The sequence below is a fragment of the Microcaecilia unicolor genome, chromosome 2 (assembly GCF_901765095.1).
Source record: "Microcaecilia unicolor chromosome 2, aMicUni1.1, whole genome shotgun sequence".
Lineage (NCBI taxonomy): Eukaryota > Metazoa > Chordata > Amphibia > Gymnophiona > Siphonopidae > Microcaecilia > Microcaecilia unicolor.
In genome coordinates this window covers 476,448,557-476,470,004 of record NC_044032.1, presented here as the reverse complement: position 1 = coordinate 476,470,004, position 21,448 = coordinate 476,448,557, and the positions used below count along the sequence as shown (strand labels likewise).

Below are 21,448 nucleotides of genomic sequence, written 5' to 3'. Positions count from 1 at the left end.
GGACCTACTACTACTACTAATAGCATTTATATAGCGCTACCAGACGCACGCAGCGCTGAACATTTGACATAGAGAGACAGTCCCTGCTCAAAGAGCTTACAATCTAGGTAAAACAGACAGACAAGACAAGACATTACGGGCAAGGGAATTACAGGGTAAAGAGGAACAGGGGAGGCGGAGGGCAAATTAGTAGTGGTTAGGAGCCAAAGGCTTTCAGCATAGATTTAAAAACAGGTAGAGATGGAGCTAGACGTATGGGTTCAGGAAGATGGTTCCAGGCATAAGGTGCCACAAGATAAAAGGAACAATGTCTGGAGTTAGCGGTGGAGGAGAAGGGGGACGACAAGAGAGATTTGTTCAGAGAGCGGAGTTCACGGGGAGGAATGTAGGGAGAGATGAGAGAGGAGAGGTTAGTGAGGGGTCATAGAGTGGATGCATTTAAAGGTCAGTAAGGAGGAGTTTGAACTGTATACGGAAGCGGACAGGGAGCCAGTGAAGTGACTTGAGGAGTGGGCTAGTGTGGGCATAACGATTCTGGCGGAAAATAAGTCGAGCTGCAGAATTCTGAACAGACTGGAGAGGAGAAAGATGATTGAGCGGAAGACCAGTGAGAAGTAAGTTGCAATAGTCCAAGCGAGAAGTAACAAGGGTGTGAATAAGGGTTTTGGTGGCGTGTTCAGAAAGGAAGGGGCGAATTTTGCTAATGTTGAAGATAAAAAAGCGACAGGTTTTGGTGATCTGTTGAATATGAGCAGAGAAGGAGAGAGAGGAGTTGAAGATGACTCCCAGGTTACGAGCCGAAGAGACAGGGAGGATATGAGAGCCATTAACAGAGATAGAGAATGGGGGAAGAGGGGAGGAGGGTTTAGGGGGGAAAATGAGAATTTCAGTTTTAGCCATGTTTAATTTGAGATGGCGTTGAGACTTCCAGGCAGCAATGACAGACAAGCAGGCAGAGATTTTGTCCTGGATTAAGGCTGAGATTTCAGGGGTGGTGATGTAGATCTGAGAGTCATCAGCGTAAAGATGGTAATGAAAACCATGGGATGAGATCAGGGCACCAAGGGAGGAGGTATAGATGGAGAAGAGGAGTGGTCCAAGGACAGAACCCTGAGGCACACCTACTGAGAGCGGGAGGGAAGTTGACGAGGATCCACTAGAGTGAACACTGAAAGTACGGAGAGAGAGGTAGGAAGAGAACCAGGAAAGAACAGGGCCCTGGAATCCAAGCGAGGACAGCGTATCGAGGAGTAAGATGTGGTCAACAGTGTTGAAAGCAGCAGATAGGTCTATTCTCTGTTCTGCTGCCTGCCCTGACTCTTGGATTGGACCTGACTATTCTCAGCTTTGCTGCCTGCCACGGCCGGTGGCTGTGCGACCCCGCTTGTATCCAGAAGTCCTGGTGGCCACCTGCACCTGGGGCTCAACTCCTGGGGAACGGTGGTTGCTCCCCAGGTGAAGCTAGGGGTTGTCCGGCTGCCTGACTGAGTACAGTGCTCCTCTTCAGTCCACCGTGCTCTGTCAAGGCACAAGGGCTCACTACCGCAGTATTGCAGTCATCATAACAGTGGGTATGGGTCATGCATTTAATATAGGTCAATGACATTGGGATATTACACATTTTCTAAAAATTTGAAAGGGTTTAAGTTGTCAGGAAAGGCTCCTATCCACTTAAATCATGGTGAGTGGGCCAGCCATTGGTATTCAGTGGCATTATCTAGGCAGTGCTGCTGAATATTGGCTCTAACTGCTTAAACCTAAAGTGGCCAGTACAGGAACAGTCTGGGGGTGGAGTTTGGAGGAAAGTGGGAGGTGTTTGGATAGTGCCGATGTTCTGTGCTGGTGTTCGCACAGCTAAGTGACCAGATAGGACTGCGCAAAAGTCTGTCCTATCTTTAGTTGCTTAACTACATGGGCGTCGGGACTGAATATTAGCTGGCACCTGCATATGCATATATAAAAAAACTAAACTTAAAGGGTTGCACACGTGTTTGCATTTCAAGTGGTGCTTAGATGGCAACTCTGGCTGCATCAACTAAGGCTGGTGCTGAGCTGTCTTGTACGGTCTGGCTGCCGCATATAGCAATTTGGTTTAGGATGGGCTGGCGAGAGCTTCGACGGAAACTCCAGTAATTTAGAACATGAGCACAGTGCTGGGCAGACTTTTATGGTCTGTGTCCCGCAATTGACAAAATGAATTTGGATAGGCTTTGACGACAGCTCCAGTAATTGGAACATAAAGGACAGAGCTGGGCAGACTTCTACAGTCCATGTCCCAGAAACAACAAAGAAAGACCGTGATCAAGTATATGATATCACGTTCATTGTTGATTTAATCTTGAATTGATAACGAATGTGACTGTTGGGCTGACTGGATGGATTATTGAGGTCTTTATCTGCCATCCCTTACTATGTTTTCCCCTCCCTCCCTCCCCCTCTGAACATGAGCCCAACCCCCTACTGGATTCCCCAAACAAGAGCAGCACCCCTTCCCGAACCCCCTCCCCAGAAGATCTGATCCCACAAAAGAATAACTCCACTCCTGAATGCCCTCACACCCCATAGGCTCTTTGGTGGTCTAGTGGGTAGTCCAGGCAGGATCTATCCTCACTGCTCATGCCCATGGCAGCTCTAGGTTGAAAACTGCTTCTGTGACCTCTAGCTTTAAAGCTGATTTTTTTTTCTTTTGATGGCCAATTTTTTCAACATATTATCAGGCACTGCAGTGGGGGGCTGCATTTGCCCCTTCAGTTGCTAATTCGTATATGGCCACTTTTGAAAAGTTATGGCTAGACTATTCACAATTTATTAACCACATAAACCATGGAGAAGATACATCAACATTTTTATTGCAGTCAGGGAGAAAAATGACGTGGTTTTGTGGATGGTTGAATACCTATGATGAGCATTTGAAATTCACAATGGAATTTAGTCACCACTATGTTTTATTAGTCACTAAACAGGATTTTCACAACACTATTTATGTATTATAAAAGTAATCATCTGTTAACACTGAAGAATAATCTCCCATATTCACGGGTTTTGAGATGTAAAAGGATCTGTTTGAATATTGATGATTTTAAAATACAAAGTATTGATAATAGTTACACTAAGGCCTTTTCTCATCTTTAAAATGTATAATTTATAATTAAAAAATTGAATTAAGTGATTTGTTTGAGAAATGTTTTGGTGCAGTTAACAAGCACAAATATACAGCAAATCTTTTTTTCAAATCATCTCACTCTAGGTACGGGTCGAAGCTATGTTGCTGGTCTACACAAAGATAGCCATTCTTGCTAGGGGAATTGGCAACATGTATCTGCATAGCAGCCCTCATTCCACTTTCTTCCCCAGTGCTACTTTTACTAGGGCGCACTAGCATTTTTAGCGCATGCTAACTGTGTAGATGCCCATAATATTCTTATGGGCATCCACACGGTTAGTGCACACTAATTTTTAGCGTGCGCTAAAAAACACTAGCGCACCTTAATAAACAGGACTTCTAATTTAAACCTCAGTTGTGCCCTGAAAATGGCAGAAACAAATCAAGGTCAGGTATACACATAAAGTAGCACATATGAGTTTAAATTGTTGGGCAGACTAGATGGACCGTGCAGGTCTTTTTCTGCCGTCATCTACTATGTTACTAATAGTTAGGGCACTACGTATTTTTCCCATGGGGACAAACTGGAAGACAACCTTTTGGGCCTCTCTTTATAAGTCTGCATTAGCTGTTAATGCAGTAAGTAAAGTGGTTCCTTAGCAATTACTGTGTGGTAATTTCTAGGTAAATTCTATTTATTTTATTTGTTGCATTTGTATCCCACATTTTCCCACCTATTTGCAGGCTCAATGTGGCTTACATCGTACCGGAGGCTGGTACCCTGAGGCTGCATGGTAGGCTTCTCTTCTACAATGCAACATAGACACCTAGGCTCTGTTACAGAATACTAGTGTAACCCCCCGTTTACTAAGCTGCACTGGTGGCTGCCGTGCGGCAATGATAATACAGCGAGGGGGGGGGGGGGTTAAGCATTCACAGTTACGGCCGCCTTGGAGCTGGTGCAAGTGTGGATGTGTAAATGTGGAAGGGACACATGTAACTTACAGTGCTCTGTAAGGGGGTTCATGTATGTGAATGGAAGCCCTGACCATGTTGCACCCCTGTGTATGTCCCCCTGCAAATACGCACTGTGGGGCTCTTTTACCAAACCGGTAAAAAGTGGCCTTAGCATGCCCTTACGTGAGTCTTTCCCACACGCTAAGGCCATTATTTCCATTGGGGTAAAATGGTTGAATTTCCTATTTTTTTGTATTAATGGTCACATGCTAATTTTGTCATTTGCCCATGGCCATTAAAACAGATTAGTCTCTGGAATACTGTGGGGACCTTGGGAGATCCCACAAGGCGAGAGATGGGTGAAAGAATGAATCTTACTTCCTTCCTGGAAAGTTCGTTGGAAGTTATTACCCATAGGACGACTATGCTGGTCACTTTCATGCTTGAGCCAGATCGGAACGCTGTATTAAGACTTTCTTTACGCCACTTGGATAGGCTTTTTATGGGTTCTAAAGTTAGAATTTATCCTGACCTCTCTAGGCCAACACAAATGAGGCGCAAGGCCTTTTTGGAACTGCGCCCCAGAGTCGAGGCCTTGAGAGCAAACTTTGTATTACGTTTTCCTTGTATATGTCATGTAATGCTTGAGGGTAAAAAATTTCAATTTATGGACCCTAAACAGCTTAAAGATTTTTTGGAAGCTAGAGTTAAAGTGACAGTTGTATGCCCTCCCACATAGTAGGCTGGAGTTTGAGCACAGAAATGGTAAATGTGTGTTAATCTTTAATTCTGTTTCTTTTTCTTTTTCCTTTTTGTGGAAACACTTTTTCTTTAATAGTGGACGGAAAATAATGTCTGTATTATTTCCTTACGCTTTTTGCGTTAATACGTTTTTTTCTTTTGAATTGATGATGGATTGCTAAGTCACATTGGTTTATGAATTATTGAAAATATTAATAAAGATTAAAAAAACAAACAGATTAGTGCATTAGCTCTTACCGCTTCCCATTACGTAGGTGGAACAGGCTAACATGCTAAGCATGTGCTAATCGATTAATGCACAGCAATGTGGCTGTGCTAACTGATAAGCACAGAACACACCCACTCTCCATCCCAGACATGCCCATGTGCCAAAAAAAATACATGTTATTTTTTAGCGCGTGGGTAGCACGTGCACATGACACAATTATTGCAGGATACCTCAGTGTGCCCCACTTTTTTCCTGCCGTAACAACACATCAGTGTAAGCTGCAGAATAGCTCTCAAGCACCCTGCTAGCATTTACATGAGTATGTGTGCACCTGTGCATAAATGCAACTATTCCAGTTACACACCCAATCAGTTAGTGCCCAGTTTAAAGAATTGCTCTTGATGGGGCCCTTTTACCAAGCTGTGGCAAAAGGCCCTTCGCTAGCAGTAACAGCCATTTTTGCTGCGTGCTGAGGCCCTTTTCACTGCAGCAGTTAAAAAGGCCAAAAAAAGAAATGGTCATGTGGTAAGATTGCACTTACTGTGTGGCCATGCAGGGGGAGGGAGCACTTACCACCATCCACTGAGGTGGCGGTAAAAGCTCCCGCACTAACCCAGCGGTAACCAGGCAGCACACGGCGCTGCCCGATTACCGCAAGGTAACTGCTGCGGTACAAAATAGGGACTTATTTACCCTAGCGCAGGAAATATCACATACTGTGGGTGGAACTACCACCGGTGCCTGCGTTGGGCCGGCGGTTGGCATGGTAAGCCCACGGTCAGCTTACTGCTGCTTAGTAAAAGGGCCCAATGTGAAAAGGTCCATTTCTTCCCTAAGTGGTTCTTTCTAAGGGTTACTGCTACTACTCGCAAGTATTGGGGACTTCTTTAGGACTTTCAGCTATAGACTCCTGTGGCAAATTTCGAGAGTTTGTATTTATCTTTGTTTGTTTGAAGTAATATATATTGCTCTAGTTTGAATGCAGTTATCCTTGCCTGTCTTTTAATGGCATTCTTTTATTTTTACTCTATTTTATTGTACCATTGTAAACCACTTTGATCTTGCTTGAAGTAATAGCGGTATGTCAAGCTTGAATAAACATAAACAAACCTAAACATAATCTTTTCATTCAATTACTGCTATCATTCACAGGATAACGCTGAGTATTTAAGTAACCCCAAATTTGTATGACCCAAGCAGCCATGAAGTAAGTTTAACGTACCTGTCAAACACCACAGCAGCATAAGCCGGCTCTGCAAAAATGACATCCCCAGCGCAGAATTCTTTCGCTGCTTTTAGCCCCCGGCCTTTGCCTTCTGAGCTGAACAGTTCCACGTTCTCCATGCTGTCAACTATCATGACAGGAAACCACAGCAGGCAAAGCAAGCTTTAAGTTAGCATCAAACCTTTAGCTTCAGTGCCTTCAAATTCCTCAAGCCCATCTCTATAAATGGACTTCCACCACACACCTCCTCCTAGTCAATCCCATTTTCCGGGTAGCGGGAGAGGGAGGGGAGAGCTCCCTTAAAACCGAATTTAATTTGAAATTTACAGGGATAATGTACAACAGCAGCACCGCTCGCTCTCTTATGGCAACAAATTTAAGACAAATATGCTTATAATGTGATGGAAGAAGAAAAAGCATAATAATGTACAATTAAAAGCCAAATCTGTACCATCTGGCTGGAAAGCAAAGAGTTTAACAGGAACTATTTTTAGAAACCAGTTGCTTGTGCCTTTCAGTCCTGGACAGCTGAAAGACTGATAACCAGCAAACTGCTCTTTGCTTGTGCTGTGTGTGTGGTCCTAACTTTGGGGCTGTGATGGAAGGAAAGATAATTTCAATAGTTCTGTGTTAATTTGCAGTGCAAAACTCTTGAGAAGCTTATGTTGATGCCAGGCATTAGACAAATGTAAATGCTCCATAACCATGTACACAGTGCTTAGATGGCATAAATAGTGTCTCTGTTCCTGAAACACTGGAGAAAAATGACAATGCTACTGCAGTACGTCTCCTGGTGAACCGAGAGCACATTTAGTTATACTAGGCAGACATAAATTGTTTCACATCATCACAGTGTATACAGTAATGACAGAATACTGTACAATCTCATCCACCTATCAATTCCCTATCAAACAAGTAGCAGGTAGCCTAAGCATTTAAACATTATTAAAGATTAACCAAAAATAAATCCATCATCAAGCCACAGTCCCAGGAATAAACTTAAATAAATTATTGTTTCTGGTAACACACAGTTGCATGTCCAACTTATTTATCCCATCCATATCCGTCCAACTACTGCCTGCCACTGTTCTCTCTAAGCTGAGAGGGGATCCTGCAACTGCATTACTACCAGTGGTGGTGCTTAAATATTGTGTTTTCAATGTCTAGGGACAAGCAGGTTCCCTGCAGTCCTGAAGAACTTGCCTATCCCTCACTATTGAAAATGTGATAGTGAAACAGCACCCCCCACAGGCAGGGCTGTAGATGGCACACTCCGGCTCAGTTTAGAGGGAAAAGTGCCTTAATCTCAATACAGCTAGGAACTGCCAAGCAAGCCTCTGTGTCACAGATATTTCTTGCCTGCTATGGCTGCAAGACAATCTGATAAAGAATAAAACAAGCAGAGTCAAATATTTTAAAGGACAAATTCCTTTCTTATCTTCTGGTGCCTTTGGTCTGCCTGTATTATGGATCACATCACTCCTTATAAATAGAAAGACATAACTATGAAGTATCTCTCCCTCCCCTCTGCTGCTATAGATATAATTCTGGACACATGGATTTTCCAACTGAAAAGATACCCAGATTACCTAGGAAGAAAATTAATTTGTAGGCATATTTGAGGGAATTCTTCATTCCCTCCAGAACACTCTTGCTGTTAAAATAAGTATTTCCTAACTTTCTACAAGATGGGCACCTCATTGGCAGTCACATTTCAAAGAGATATCAATTGCTAAATATAGGATCACTTCACTCAGTTGGGACCAGATACGAAGCCAAAGTGAATAGTGAATACAAATTTTTGCAATTACGTACAAAGCTATGATAAAAAGTGGTCTGTGGTAGTGTGGGTGTGTCTTTTTGGTGCACACTGGACCACTTTTTACCATGGCTGGGAAAAAAAGTCATTTTTTATTGGGCTGGGAAATAGGCATGAGCAAAAATTAAAACATAACACACACCTATTTACTGCCTGAGCCCTTACCACCAGCCATTGACCTAGCGATAAGGGCTCATCAACATGGCCGCACTGTCGATTACTGCCAGGAATGCACCCCACAGTAGAAAATAGAAAAATGTTTTCTGGCGTGTGGCAAACTCAGAATTACTGCCAGGCGCACGAGCTACCCAGGCTGTAGTGCCGATTTGGTATGCGCTATCCATGCATTAGCTCTCCCACAGCTTTGTAAAAGGGCCCCTGTATGTTTATATATGAGATGATTTACATTGCCTGTTTTTGTTTTGGGACTATTTGGGTTTCTGCCAGGTACTTGGGACTGGATTGGCCACTGTTAGAAACAGGATACTGTGGTCTGTCCCAGTATGGCTATTCTTATGTTCTTATGGTTACTGGTCTCCAGACAAACAGAACAGTGATCAGTTGGGTCACTTTAAAATGGAGATGAAGCTGAAGCTTTTAGTAATTCTTGGTGAACAGATATGTCTCTACAATAATAGACTATCAGGCTTATTTTCGAAAGAGAAGGGCGCCCATGGGCGTCCTTCTCACAGGGTTGCCCAAATTGGCATAATCGAAAGCTGATTTTGGGCATCCTCAACTGCTTTCCGTCGCGGGGATGACCAAAGTTCACGGGGGGGGGGGGGGGGGGGGGGGTTGTCGGATGCATAGCGAAGGTGGGACTGGGGCATGCTTAACACATGGGCGTCCTCGGCCGATAATGGAAACGAAGGACGCCCATCTCAGAAATGGCCAAATCCAAGCCATTTGGTCATAGGAGGAGCCAACATTCGTAGTGTACTGGTCCCCCTGACATGCCAAGACACCAACTGGGCACCCTAGGGGGCACTGCAGTGGACTTCAGAAATTGCTCCCAGGTGCATAGCTCCCTTACCTTGTGTGCTGAGCCCCCCAACCCCCCCCCAAAAAAAACCCACTCCCCACAACTGTACAACACTACCATAGACCTAAGGGGTGAAAGGGGGCACCTACATGTGGGTACAGTGGGTTTCTGGTTGGTTTTGAAGGGCTTACATTTACCACCACAAGTGTAACAGCTGGGGGGGGGGGGATGGGCCTGGGTCTGCCTGCCTGAAGTGCACTGCACCCACTAAAACTGCTCCAGGGGCCTGCATACTGCTGTCAGGGAGCTGGGTATGACATTTGAGGCTGGCATAGAGGCTGGCAAAAATATTTAAAGTTTTTATTTAGGGTGGGAGGGGGTTAGTGACTACTGGGGGAGTAAGGGGAGGTCATCCCCGATTCCCTGCGGTGGTCATCTGGTCAGTTCAGGCACCTTTCTGAGGCTTGGTCGTAAGAAAAAATGGACCAAGTAAAGTTGCCCAAGTGCTCGTCAGGGACGCCCTTCTTTTTTCCATTATCGATCAAGGACGCCCCAGTCCCGCCTTTGTTACACTTCCGACATGCCCCCTTGAACTTTGGTCGTCCCCGCAACGGAAAGCAGTTGAAGACGCCCAAAATTGGCTTTTGATTATGCTGATTTGTGCGACCCTGGGAGAAGTACGCCCATCTCCCGATTTGTGTCGAAAGATGGGCGCCCTTCTCTTTCGAAAATAAGCCTGTTGGTTAACTTCTGCTGTATATCAACCAGTAGTAAATAATAGTAATAAACAATATTAAGTGCATTTTAAAATAAATATACCACTACATACTTGCAAATAGAAGGAGCAAATTCCCACAAACCATCTAGGCACAGATTAAAAAAAAGCTTTCAAATGCTCCCAGGTTTCAATCTAATACATGTTAAATGTGAAATATGAATGTCATAAATAAATAAATAGAAACTCTGAATGTTAAGCACCTGATTCTAATAGCATGATGTCTGTTTTAGTGGCCAAGTACCAGGAGAAAAAAAAATCTCTGCATGAATATAACACTAGGGTGTCCCTGTAACCAGCCCCTCCAACTGATCACTGATTAAGATTTTATAACAAATTACTACTCTACCTATGAAAAGTTATCCCGTGTACATCCGTATAGTGCACAAACTGGCATGTTTGAAAATATAAGTGAGATTAAATAAAAATGCTACCAACAATAAAGAATGACAACATAGATGCAGCAGCTCATAGGTTTGCTTGCTTTGTTTTGAGTATATGGGGATGACGGCTGTGCGGGGAAGGGAAAACTCAGATTGACATAATTGGTTTCAGTGTTTTGACATCACCTCATCTTCTGTCTATTAAACCTCCTTGACTTAACCCTACACCCATTTCATCTCCAGCTTCCTCCGTTCTCATCTATACCTGCTCCACGTCTGACCATTCCTCCCATCCCACTACCTACTCTCCCTATCCCCACCTCACCTTGTATACCATCCCTGTATACAACTTGGTGTGTTTGTCTGTGTGTGGATTAGTGTTTGGCTTAGTATTTGTATAGTGTGAGCATGAGGTGTGCTGCAGCCATTTGTCTTGTGTCCCTGTCATTGTTGCTGTCCCATTGTTTGTGTGAGTGTGGGGGTGTGCGTGAGTGAGTGTCTGTGGGTGTGTTTGTGACTGCAGCACACAGTGATGGCAGATGAGTTCTTTGGGTGGTTGATGGTACGAGAGGAGCAGGCCCAACAGGGGAGGGGGAGAGGGACAGGGAGAAAATGAGGGCAGGTTCAGTGAGTATACAGACCCAGGGCCAAGTTTCTGGACCCAACAAATGAGCAGTGTGTGGCTCAGTTTAGATTTAATAAGAAAATCATAGCACACTTGTGTGAGGAGCTGCAGGAGAACGTGGAGGGGGCATGCCCTGCCAGTGTATTTGTGAGTCACCACAGCTTTGGCCTTTCTGAGTACTGGAACTTTCCAGACTCCACTAGGAGCTGCAGCAGGGATCAGTTAGCCAGCTGCTTCCCATATCATTAGACAGTTTCTGGCAGGGGTATAGCTAGGTGGGGCCACGGGGGCCTGGGCCCCCACAGATTTAGTCTGGGCCCCTGGTTTTGCTGGCGGGGATCCCCAACTCCCACCAGCCAAGGCCTTCTTCAGCGCCAGTCTCTGGCGCACCGCATTCGCTGATCTGTTCTTTGTTGAATCCTAACGTGCAGGACATCAGGATGTCAGGAGGAAAAAAGCACAGATCAGCGAACGTGGCATGCTTGCACATTCCTTTAAGTGAAACTGAGCATGCTCAGTTTCACTTAAAGGAACGTGCAGGACATCAGGACTCAAGAAAGCTCAGTGAACGCAGCGTGCCTAGAGAGGCCTAGAGAGAAGAAGCAATTGAAGCCCCAGTGTATGCCACCATCACCATCTATGGTTGAGAATTGTGATCTAGCCGAGGTAAGCCACTTTTACTTCTTGTTTGAGACTGAAAAGCCTTGCTTTGAGGTCTGGCTGGAGTCAGACCCCAGTACTCAGAGAACCGAGAAAGACTCATGCTGTGGTTGGGGTGGGGCCATCCAACCAGCTGCACAGACTGTGTTCAGGCCTTGACAGCCTGCTTAAGACTGCTCATTGAACTACAGAGGCATTGTGTCTTTTGTTCTTGGTCCAGTGACATAACAGGTCTCAGAATTCAATTAAATAAACACTTGTTTTCATTTATATTCCATTGTCCAGCTGTGTTATTTCACAGGCCCACCCTCAACCGTCGCTCATCGGGGCATCACAATAAATAATTTTAAAATATTTTCATTCTCCCTGTATTTACAGGGTATAAAAGTTCCATCATCTTACTGTGCTAACTGAAATAAAATTATTTACAATTATTGCCTGTCCTAAAGGTGCATATCATAGTTTACATTGACATTTCCCTTTCTACACTGTCATATGTAATTCTGTTACTCATACCTTCTTATCAACCTGTGATTCTTTTCCTTTCTAAACATTTTGCCTAACATAGTATCATTTGTGTTTTGTTGACATCCATTCTTTCCCTGCCATGTCAATTTGCTATGGTATGCTTTTTAACTTTTGTAAGTCTTGGTATTTTATTTTCCACCAACTTCGGTCTGTCTGTAGGTTTTTTGACCAATCCACATTTCACTCTCTTGTGCTGTCTTACTACTTCTTACTACTTACTTACTACTTCTTACTACTAGGCTAGACTATTGTACTTAGGTTGTTCTCATTTGAATCTGAAAAAGCACCAATCTTTTCAAAATATAGTTATTTAGCTCATCTGTCATGCGCGTAGGTTTGATCATGTCTCTCCTCTATTGCAAAAATTCCATTGGCTACCTATTGAACAACATATTATTTTAAAATTCTCACCCTTACTTTCAAAGCATACAGAATAGGTCTGCCAGATTACTTTGCCACATTTACCATTCTATACTCTCCTCCTCATATGCTCAGCTCTGTAAACGATCATAGATTAGTTCTTCCTAACCCAAAATTGGCTCAGTTAGAATTTACCCGGCAACACACATTCTTTTTTACTGCTCCTTTCTTTTGGAACTCTCTATATCTTTCTCTTCGGGCTGAGTCATCCATTTTAAGACAGCCCTAAAAACATGGCTTTTTAAAGCAGGCTTTTTCCTTGGACTAATAATTTGTTGTTTTTCAGTACTTCACGTAGTTCGTCACCGTTCCTTTGCCTGTTTTTCCCTCCCTCTCCTTTCACTCCCTTCTTAACCCCATTCCTTCCTCCACTGCTTGCTCCCTACCCACGCCTTTTCTAAAATAGCTTGCCGTGAATGGCTTGGTTTGATTGTGTTACTTTCTTTCCTATCAGAATTTTGTAGTTCTTTTCCACTCCTTTTATTTAATTTTATTGGTTGTAAACCACCCAGCTCTGCAAGTCAGCATGGGCGGTACAGCAAGTTTTAATAAACTATAAACTATTGCCTAGGTGGGCACCCACCCAGACGTTGGAAACACTTCCTCCATTTGTGAGCACTAGATTCAATGTTGCCCCTTCCCATTTGGGTTCTGTCACCATTTGTCTGAGTAAAGCACTTTGACAGGCATCCACAATCTCTCTGCTTCTTTCTGATTCTGCCAATGGGATCTTCCAATCCACATCAGGCAAGTTCAAATCAAGCTTATGGATATCTTCTATTAGATCCTTTCCAGCTTCTCCATTTGTGCCAGAGGTCTGTAGATAACACCTGTGTGAATACAAGTTCCATCTTCCCTTTCCAGGATGACCTATATACCTTCTTCCTTTCCCCAGGTTCCCTACATGTCAGTCACTCTGATATTATTTTTCACATACAGTGCCACTCCTCCACCTCTTCGGTTGCATCCCATTCATGGGAATCATTGAACCATTTCTCTGTAATAGCAACAGTATCTTAAGTCTTCCTCAAATATGAGGGCTTGCAAATCTTGAACCTTTTTACTTAGACTATGAGCATTTGTGCTCATTGTTTTCCACATGTTATTAAGTGAGTTTAGATGGTTTTCTATATTAACATTACCTTCCCCACTGCCGTCATGCTTGTCCTGGGGGTGACTTTGCTTCCTTTTGTCACTCTCACCCTCTAGTTTAAATGTCTAAGAACATAAGAAAAGCCATACTGGGTCAGAGCAATGGTCCATCTAGCCCAGTATCCTGTTTCCAACAGTGGCTAACTCAGGCCACAAGTACCTGACAGAAACCCAATTAGTAGCAACGTTCCATGCTACCAATCCCAGGGTCTAGAAACATACTGTCTGAAATTCTCCCCAAGGATCCTTTTTCCTGTCACAGAAAGATGTAGCCCATCTTTACAGTACAGCCGGTTACTTTTCTACGTACTGCCCCATCCTCCTATGTATCTAAAATCTTCTTTATAACAAGCTTCAAACCACTTACTAAATTCCTCTGTTTTACATAGAGGGGCATTTTTGAAAGGGACGTCCACTTTTCGATTTGGACGTCCTTGCAAAACGTCCCGATCCAGGGGCGTGGAAACCTGTATTTTCGAAATGATATGGACGTCCATCTTTCATTTTGAAAATATCATCACGGACGTCCAAATCCTGAAATTTGGTCGTCCTTAGAGATGGTCGTCCCTAGACATGGAGGTTTCTGATTTTCAGCGATTTTTGAAACCAAAATGACCAAATGCAAGCCACTTGGTTGTGGGAGGAGCCAGCATTTGTAGTGCACTGGTCCCCCTGACATGCCAGGACACGAACCGGGCACCCTAGGGGGCATTGCAGTGGACTTGATAAATTGCTCCCAGGTACATAGTTCCCTTACCTTGTGTACTGAGCCCCCCCAAAACCCAGTACCCACAACTGTACAGCACTACCATAGCCCTTACGGGTGAAGGGGGGCACCTACATGTGGGTACAGTGGGTTTTGGTGGGTTTTGGAGGGCTCGCTGTTTCCTCCACAAACGTAACAGGATGGGGGGTATGGGCCTGGGTCCGCCTGCCTGAAGTGCACTGCACCCACTAAAACTGCTCCAGGGACCTGCATACTGCTGTGATGGATCTGAGTATGACATCTGAGGCTGGCATAGAGGCTGGCAATCAATATTTTTAAAGATATTTTTTGAGGGTGGGAGTGGGTTAGTGACCACTGGGGGAGTAACGGGAGGTCATCCCCGATTCTCTCCAGTAGTCATCTGGTCATTTTGGGCACCTTTTTGTGTCTTGGTCGTAAGAAAAACATGACCAGGTAAAGTTGTCCAAGTGTTCGTCAGGGACGTCCTTGTTTCTTTCGATTATGGGTCAAGGACGTCCAAATGTTAGGCGCACCAAAGTCCCGCCTTCGCTACACCTCTGGCACACCCCCTTGAACTTTGGCCATCCCTGCGACAGAAAGCAGTTGGGGACGTCCAAAATCGGCTTTCATTTATACCGATTTGGACGACCCTGGGAGAAGGACGTCCATCTTCTGATTTATGTCAAAAATAGGTGTCCTTCTCTTTCGAAAATGAGCCCAATAGTCTTTCCCTTCCCATATGTAGGAATAACTTCAGAAAAAGCTGCTTCTGGAATGCGCTGTGTGTTCCAAACTTGCTATTGTTGGCCAGGTCATTTGCCCCCAGGTGGATTACAATATCAGTATTAGAATTCTTTCTCTCTTCTAGGATCATATTCAGTATTTGGTTGGTACTTCTCATAGCAGAGGGTCCTGGAAGGCATTTCACTAGGTTACAACCCTTGAACTGTGTTCTTAAGTTACTGCCTCTTATAATGGAGTCTCTTAGCAGTAAGAATTTTCTGCTTTGAGCTGATCTGCATTATGAATAGATTTGTAGATAACTTTCTTACAACAAGGATAGTGAAGAGATAAGAAATCTCTAGAAGTGGTTAGATTATTTTGTTTAGACAGTTCAATGTTGTTTTGCATGTATGAAGGAGACATTTCATGGAAGATCTGGTATACAAATACACATAGTTTAAAGGCAATTCTGGCCTTTAATGGAAACCAATGTAATTTTAGAAGTAAAGGGAAGGCTTTTGAGTAACATGGTACCCTGCAAACCAGGCGGGCAGTGATATTCTGTGCTTTTGAACTGTCACGACTGTGGTCGTGATCCCTCTCTGACTCACCTTATGTCCTGATGGTCAGCTGTTGTGCTGGCTACTGTCTGCATTGTTTCTTTCCTGTGTGTTTCAAGGCTCACTTTGGGTTCTGTGTATTTCCTGCCTCTGTCCTGTTTATAAGGAAGTGGTGCACTTTCATTCAGTGCCTTTGCAATGCTAAAGGTCTCCAGGTTAGTCCATGTGCAGTGTAGCACTTCTGCCTTGTTCATGATCTGTGTGCCTGTGGGCACTTTTGCCTTGATTTCTTGTTGCTTATTCATAGCCTGTGTGCCTGTGGGCACTTCTGTCTTGATTCCTTGTTTAGGGTGCCTGTGTGCACTTCTGCTTCTGTACTTCACGGTCTGTTTGTGTGCTAGGTTCAGCCTTCAGCCATAGTTCTGTTGTTTGTCTGTGTGGGTCAGCTTTATATCCTGCTTGTGTCTGCCCTGTTTGTCTTCTGCTCCAGTCCCCTTTCTGCTTGTCTCTGCCCTGTTTGCTTTCAGCTTCTGTTCCTGCCAAGCTTGTTTGAGTATCCTGAATCCTGTTCCTGCCAAGCTTGTTTGAAAATCCTGAATCCTGCTTGAGTAACCTGAATCCTGTTCCAGAATCCAGAATCAAGTTCCTGCCAAGCTTGTTTGAGTATCCTGAATCCTGTTCCTGCCAAGCTTGTTTGAAAATCCTGAATCCTGCTTGAGTATCCTGAATCCTGTTCCTGCCAAGCTTGTTCCAGTATCCTGAATCCTGTTCCAGTCAAGCCAAGACCGTCCCAGCATCTGGTTCCAGCCAAGCCAAGTGTCATGTTTTCCAAAAGCAGGAACTAGGATCGTGAGCCCTTGGGCCACTGGAGCGGCAGTGGCAGGCAAAACCACCCCACACAGGGATAAGACAGAACTCGGACAGGGATGGCTAGACTTTACTTGCACCTGGCCACCCTTCCCCAGGAGTTGAGCCCCTGGGTGCAGGTGGCTGGTAGGACTTGCCGGACAGGGCCGGAACTGGATATCAGCAGGATACACACAGGGACTAGAACACACAGGGAGGCTAGGCAGAATACTAGACTAGGACTCTCAGACAGACAAGAGACAGAACTGAAAGCTGCAAGTAGCCACTGAAACAGGGAACAACCACAGATAGACAAGAGACAGAACTGAAAGCTGCAAGCAGCCACTGAAACAGGGAACAAACACTGATAGACAGGAGACAGAACTGAAAGCTGCCAGGCAGCCACTGAACAAGAAACACAGGCAACCAAGAACTAGACAAAGACATACAAACAAGAAACAAGACTAGGAAACAAGCAATTCAGAACAAAAAGCTACACAAAGACTAAACTAGAATCAGGCAAGAATTACAGACTATAAACTGGACTAGGCAGACGTGCACCAGCACCCCAACATACCAGGGACCTTAGACTATGCAAAGGCCAAGCAGAGAGTTTCCAAAATGGCTAATAAGCCCAGCAGCAGCTGAGATTCACTGCAGCAATCACCAGGCAGCTACGGGGGGCTGTGCAGGCTCAAACAAGACAAGCAAGTCTGGCAGGCCGGAACGGGAAACAGCACACCGACAATCCAATGCAGCCACCAGGTCTGGCCACCAGAGGGCAAGAGGAACACAAACCAAAACACAGGTAGAAAGCATACTGAAGCACAGAGAGGCTTAACACACACAGAGACAGAGACAGAACTAACTCAGAAAGAACAGACAGAAGCCAGCTCAGAAGCTAACTGCCGGAAATAAGGTGAGCCTGAGAGGGGTCACGACCACAATCATGACACCAAGCTTGTTAGTCCAGTCCAGCTTGGGGGGGTTTTGCCTCCTGCTGCCGCTCGACAACAGTAGGCCAAGGGCTCACGTTGTTCCAGAGTTCGTGACTGCTAGTTTAAAGCCTGGGACCGTGACATGAAGTTTTCTAATTTGATGGTTTTTGCATTCAGCATAGATGGCATTGCAATAGTCAAGCTTGAAAAGTACTAAGGACTGGGCCAATGTGCAGAATATTGAACTAGGGATAAAGGCCTGATTCTTTTTAGCTTCTAAAGTGAGTTGAAAATAGAGGAGACTATTTTTGAAATTTGGAAATCAAATGTCAGATGTTGATCGATGTAAACGCCCAGGATTTTTTATTGTTGTATCTAATATTGTTAATAGTGAAATTACTATAAGGAGTGGGATGAAAATGATTAGTTAATATCAGGTATTTAGTTTTATCTCTAAGTTGCAATTTGAAATCAGCTGCACAGTATTCCATTAAATTTAGGGCTGATTCAATGGTAGGCAAGATCTCTCAGGGGCGGACTGAGAGTGGTCTAGGCCCCTGGGCACTAAGAGTGGTTTGGGCCCCCCGCCCGGCTGCTGCCCAATGCCCCCCTACCGCCATGCTGCTGTCTCCCCTACTGTCGCAGCTGACGCCCCGCCATCCCGGTCCTACCTGAAGAGCCCTGGTGGTCTAGTGGCCTCTGTGGGGGTGAGCATGTTCTTTCTTGCCCACTGTGCTGCCGCTATTCCCTTGCCTGCCGGCGTAAATTTTTCCTATCTTTGTTGTCTGGCGATTTACTTTTTCTAATTGTGTTGGTCCCAGGCTCTTGTTTCTTCTTTCCTTAATCTCTTCTTAACTCTTGCCAGTGTCTGCCCCTCTCTCCCCCCCCCCTTTCCATCCAGCATCTGCTCCCTCTCTCTCTCTCTCCCCCCTTTTCATCCAGTGTCTGCTCCCTCTCTCCCCCCTTTAACATTGATTTGGCATTGCATAGATGGAGTTCCAACCGACCAACAGGGGAATGGTGCCTGAACACTCTAAGATGCCGGTACATGCGCAGAATAGGCATAACCCTATGTTGAGCGGGAGGTTATGTTTTTGCTGTTTAATATTTACATATTGGGGCATTAAAAAGTCCTGTGCTGTGCGAAGTGTGATTGTGTGTGATTGAGTTGTGGTTGATATTTGTGAATAGTGAGGAGGGTATTGGGTTTTATAAAAGGTTTTGTATTCTGTATTGGAGCACTTCAGTAGTGAAATAAAGTTTTTTGATCAGCAGTGTAAAGTGGTCAGTGGTTACTTTATGTATAGTATTACTTGTGTGTAACCAGATTGAAATTTAGCTACTCATTGTTGTTTGGATACAAATTTTATTTGGGATTATATGCCATCAGCATTTATATCTGCATTCTAGCCATTGACCTAGAAGTGTGTAATTAGTATAAGTAAGAGTGCTGCCGAAAGACACACCCATGTGAACACCTAAACTTAGTCCTAGATACTCCCAAACTTGAGCAGGGATTTATAATATCAAAGATAATTTCTCTTCTTATTTCCCAACATTTATAACACACCCTAGTCACCAATTGCTTTCATTTAGCACAGTCACACAGTGTCTTGGATCTCTGTCTCTCTCACACACCCACGAAAGCATCCATCTTGCCCCACTCATTCAAAAAAGCCAAACACAAGTGAAAAACAAAATCACACTCAGTGGCTTCTATAGACAGAAATATTTGAGGTGGCACCAGGGGAGCAAAATAGGTATGGAAAGGGGCAAGTCACAATGAACATTTTTGCACATCATATCCCTCTCCCCCCCCACCACTTTTAAATTAGCATTATAACTGATAGCGTTATTCTACAAATTCTTCTGTATGGGAGTGGTCTGGATTCTCTACAAAATTGGACAGAATTTCTACATAACCCTGAAGGTCCAGTTCTATATTTAAAAAAAATTCATATTCCTGAGCAATGGAGCTATCCCTCTTAGAACTCGTCATACAAAAAATATTCAAATTGTGATTATATCCAGTTCTATCTCCTGATAAGGCTTGGCTATTGAATTTATTCTTCAAGTATAGGGATTAACTTTTTGTAGACAAAAACTTAAACATTTTTCCAGATGTCTCACGAGAAACTCAGAGATGTAGAAGGCAGATTTTATTGTTGAAACCTGGAGTGACTCAGTTGGGAGCCATTTTTCTCCTAAAGTATCCTTGTAGATGTATTGTCCGATTTCAAGCTTGTAAATATGTATTTTGTGAGCCTGCTCATCTCACTGCTTTTTTTGATGACTAAACAGATTGTTCATTTGCTTCCTGCTGTTAGAGAGGGGACATAAGATGACTAGCTTAAAATAATTTGTGTCTTTGATGTCCAGGTCTATTTCTTCCTGTTTAGGTACTATTGTAGATTTTATTACCTCCATTTTTGAGTCTTTGGTTCTCTAAATTGTGGACTTGAGTAATTACATGCTTATATATCCTATATTATATTTCTTGTTTTGTATTCAGCATGTTTATTTCTGTACAATTGTTTATGGCTTGGTTTATGATGTATAATCTTATAAATAAAAAAAATGTGATTGTATCCTTATGACCAGCACACATTCCTTCCACTACCAGACACTTTGTTTGAAGCAGATAAGATTTTGTTTGTATGGTGACTCTATAGGATGTGGAGACCATTAGTCCTGAGCATTTTTATTTTGGGTGACAAGGGCCAAATTTGGCAGCCCTTGCCCCAGAGTCTGCTTTCAAACAGGCTAGACACTTTGCAAAATAACACAAAACCCTGCAAAAAGACACTCAGATCCTATACAGGAAAAACTTACCAAACGATAACAGCTTTGACCCACCTATGAAAAGGCAGTGTTATAAACAGACTGGGCCCTAGAGCACCAATATACTTGCTACTGAGAAACTGGAACAAACTGGACTATTATACATTCCTACAGACACTATTTGCTTGAAATAGTTACCGGTATGATGGAGAATACTGTATAAGTTGTTGACTATGATTCATCAGGCTATTTATCAAGACTCAGCTCACTACTTGAAAGCTATTGTACAGCAGTATATGCCATCTCGATCTTTGCATTCTGAACATCAGCATTTGCTTGTAATTCCTGCATTACAGTATGTATGTTTGGAATTCACAAAGTTGGGTACTTATTCTATCAGTTCCATTGAATGGAACAGTTTGGCACTGAGGCATAAATGTGAAACCAGTAAATTAGCATTTTGGAAACACTTGAAAGAAGGCCTTTTAGAATTCTAGTGATTTATTTTTCTAATCATCTTGTTCCCAGTCTCTGGTTCTGTTCCCCTACCTTTGTACATCTAGGAACTCCTGTCTATGTGCTATTTCTTTTCTCGCCTCCTTTCTTCACTTCCTGCTCTACACCCATCTTTAGCACTGATGTTTCAGCTTTCTCCCATTTTCTGCCTGCTTCCAAATCTATCTAGTTTTCCAACTCTTCCCCTCTCTTCAATCCATTTGCCATTTCCCCCATCTCACTTCTGTTCCCTTCCATCCATAGGCAGCATGTGCCCCCTCTCCTATCTCTTCCCTTCCATTCTTATGCATGGTCCTTTCTCTCTTCACTTCTATCCATGGGCAGCATGTCCCCTCTGCTCTCCCTTCTCTTCCATCCATGTTCATGATCCCCTTTCTCTTCCTTTCTATCCATGTCCAGAATGTCTCCATTTCCTCTCCCTCCTCTTCTATGTGCAGCATGCCCTTCTTTCCTCTTGCTTCCCTTCTATCCATGGGCAGCATGTCCCCTCTGCTCTCCCTTCTCTTCCATCCATGTTCATGATCCCCTCTCTCTTCCTTTCAATACATGTCCAGAATGTCTCCATTTCCTCTCCCTCCTCTTCTATGTGCAGCATGTCCTCCTTTCCTCTTGCTTCCCTTCTATCCTTGGGCAGCATGTCCCCTCTCCTCTCCCTTCTATCTATATGGCAGCATGTCCCCCTCCCCTCTCCCTTCTATCCTTGGCCCCTCTCCCTTCCCTTCTATCCTTGGGCAGCATGTCCCCTCTCCTCTCCCTTC

General features: G+C 44.0%; 1 protein-coding gene across 2 annotated transcripts in view; it reads right to left on the bottom strand.

Moving 5' to 3' along the window:
* Positions 1-6,540, bottom strand: part of SMYD1 (SET and MYND domain containing 1) — a 90,014-nt gene extending 83,474 nt beyond the window's left edge. The window contains exon 1 of one of the 2 annotated variants that reach the window (XM_030192569.1): positions 6,253-6,540. In XM_030192569.1, coding sequence (XP_030048429.1) covers positions 6,253-6,389 — 137 coding nt within the window. In that variant the 5' untranslated portion in view covers positions 6,390-6,540. The remainder of the gene's footprint in view (positions 1-6,252) is intronic. The other variant, XM_030192570.1, reaches the window with a different exon arrangement.
* Between the last annotated feature and the right edge of the window lie 14,908 nt (positions 6,541-21,448).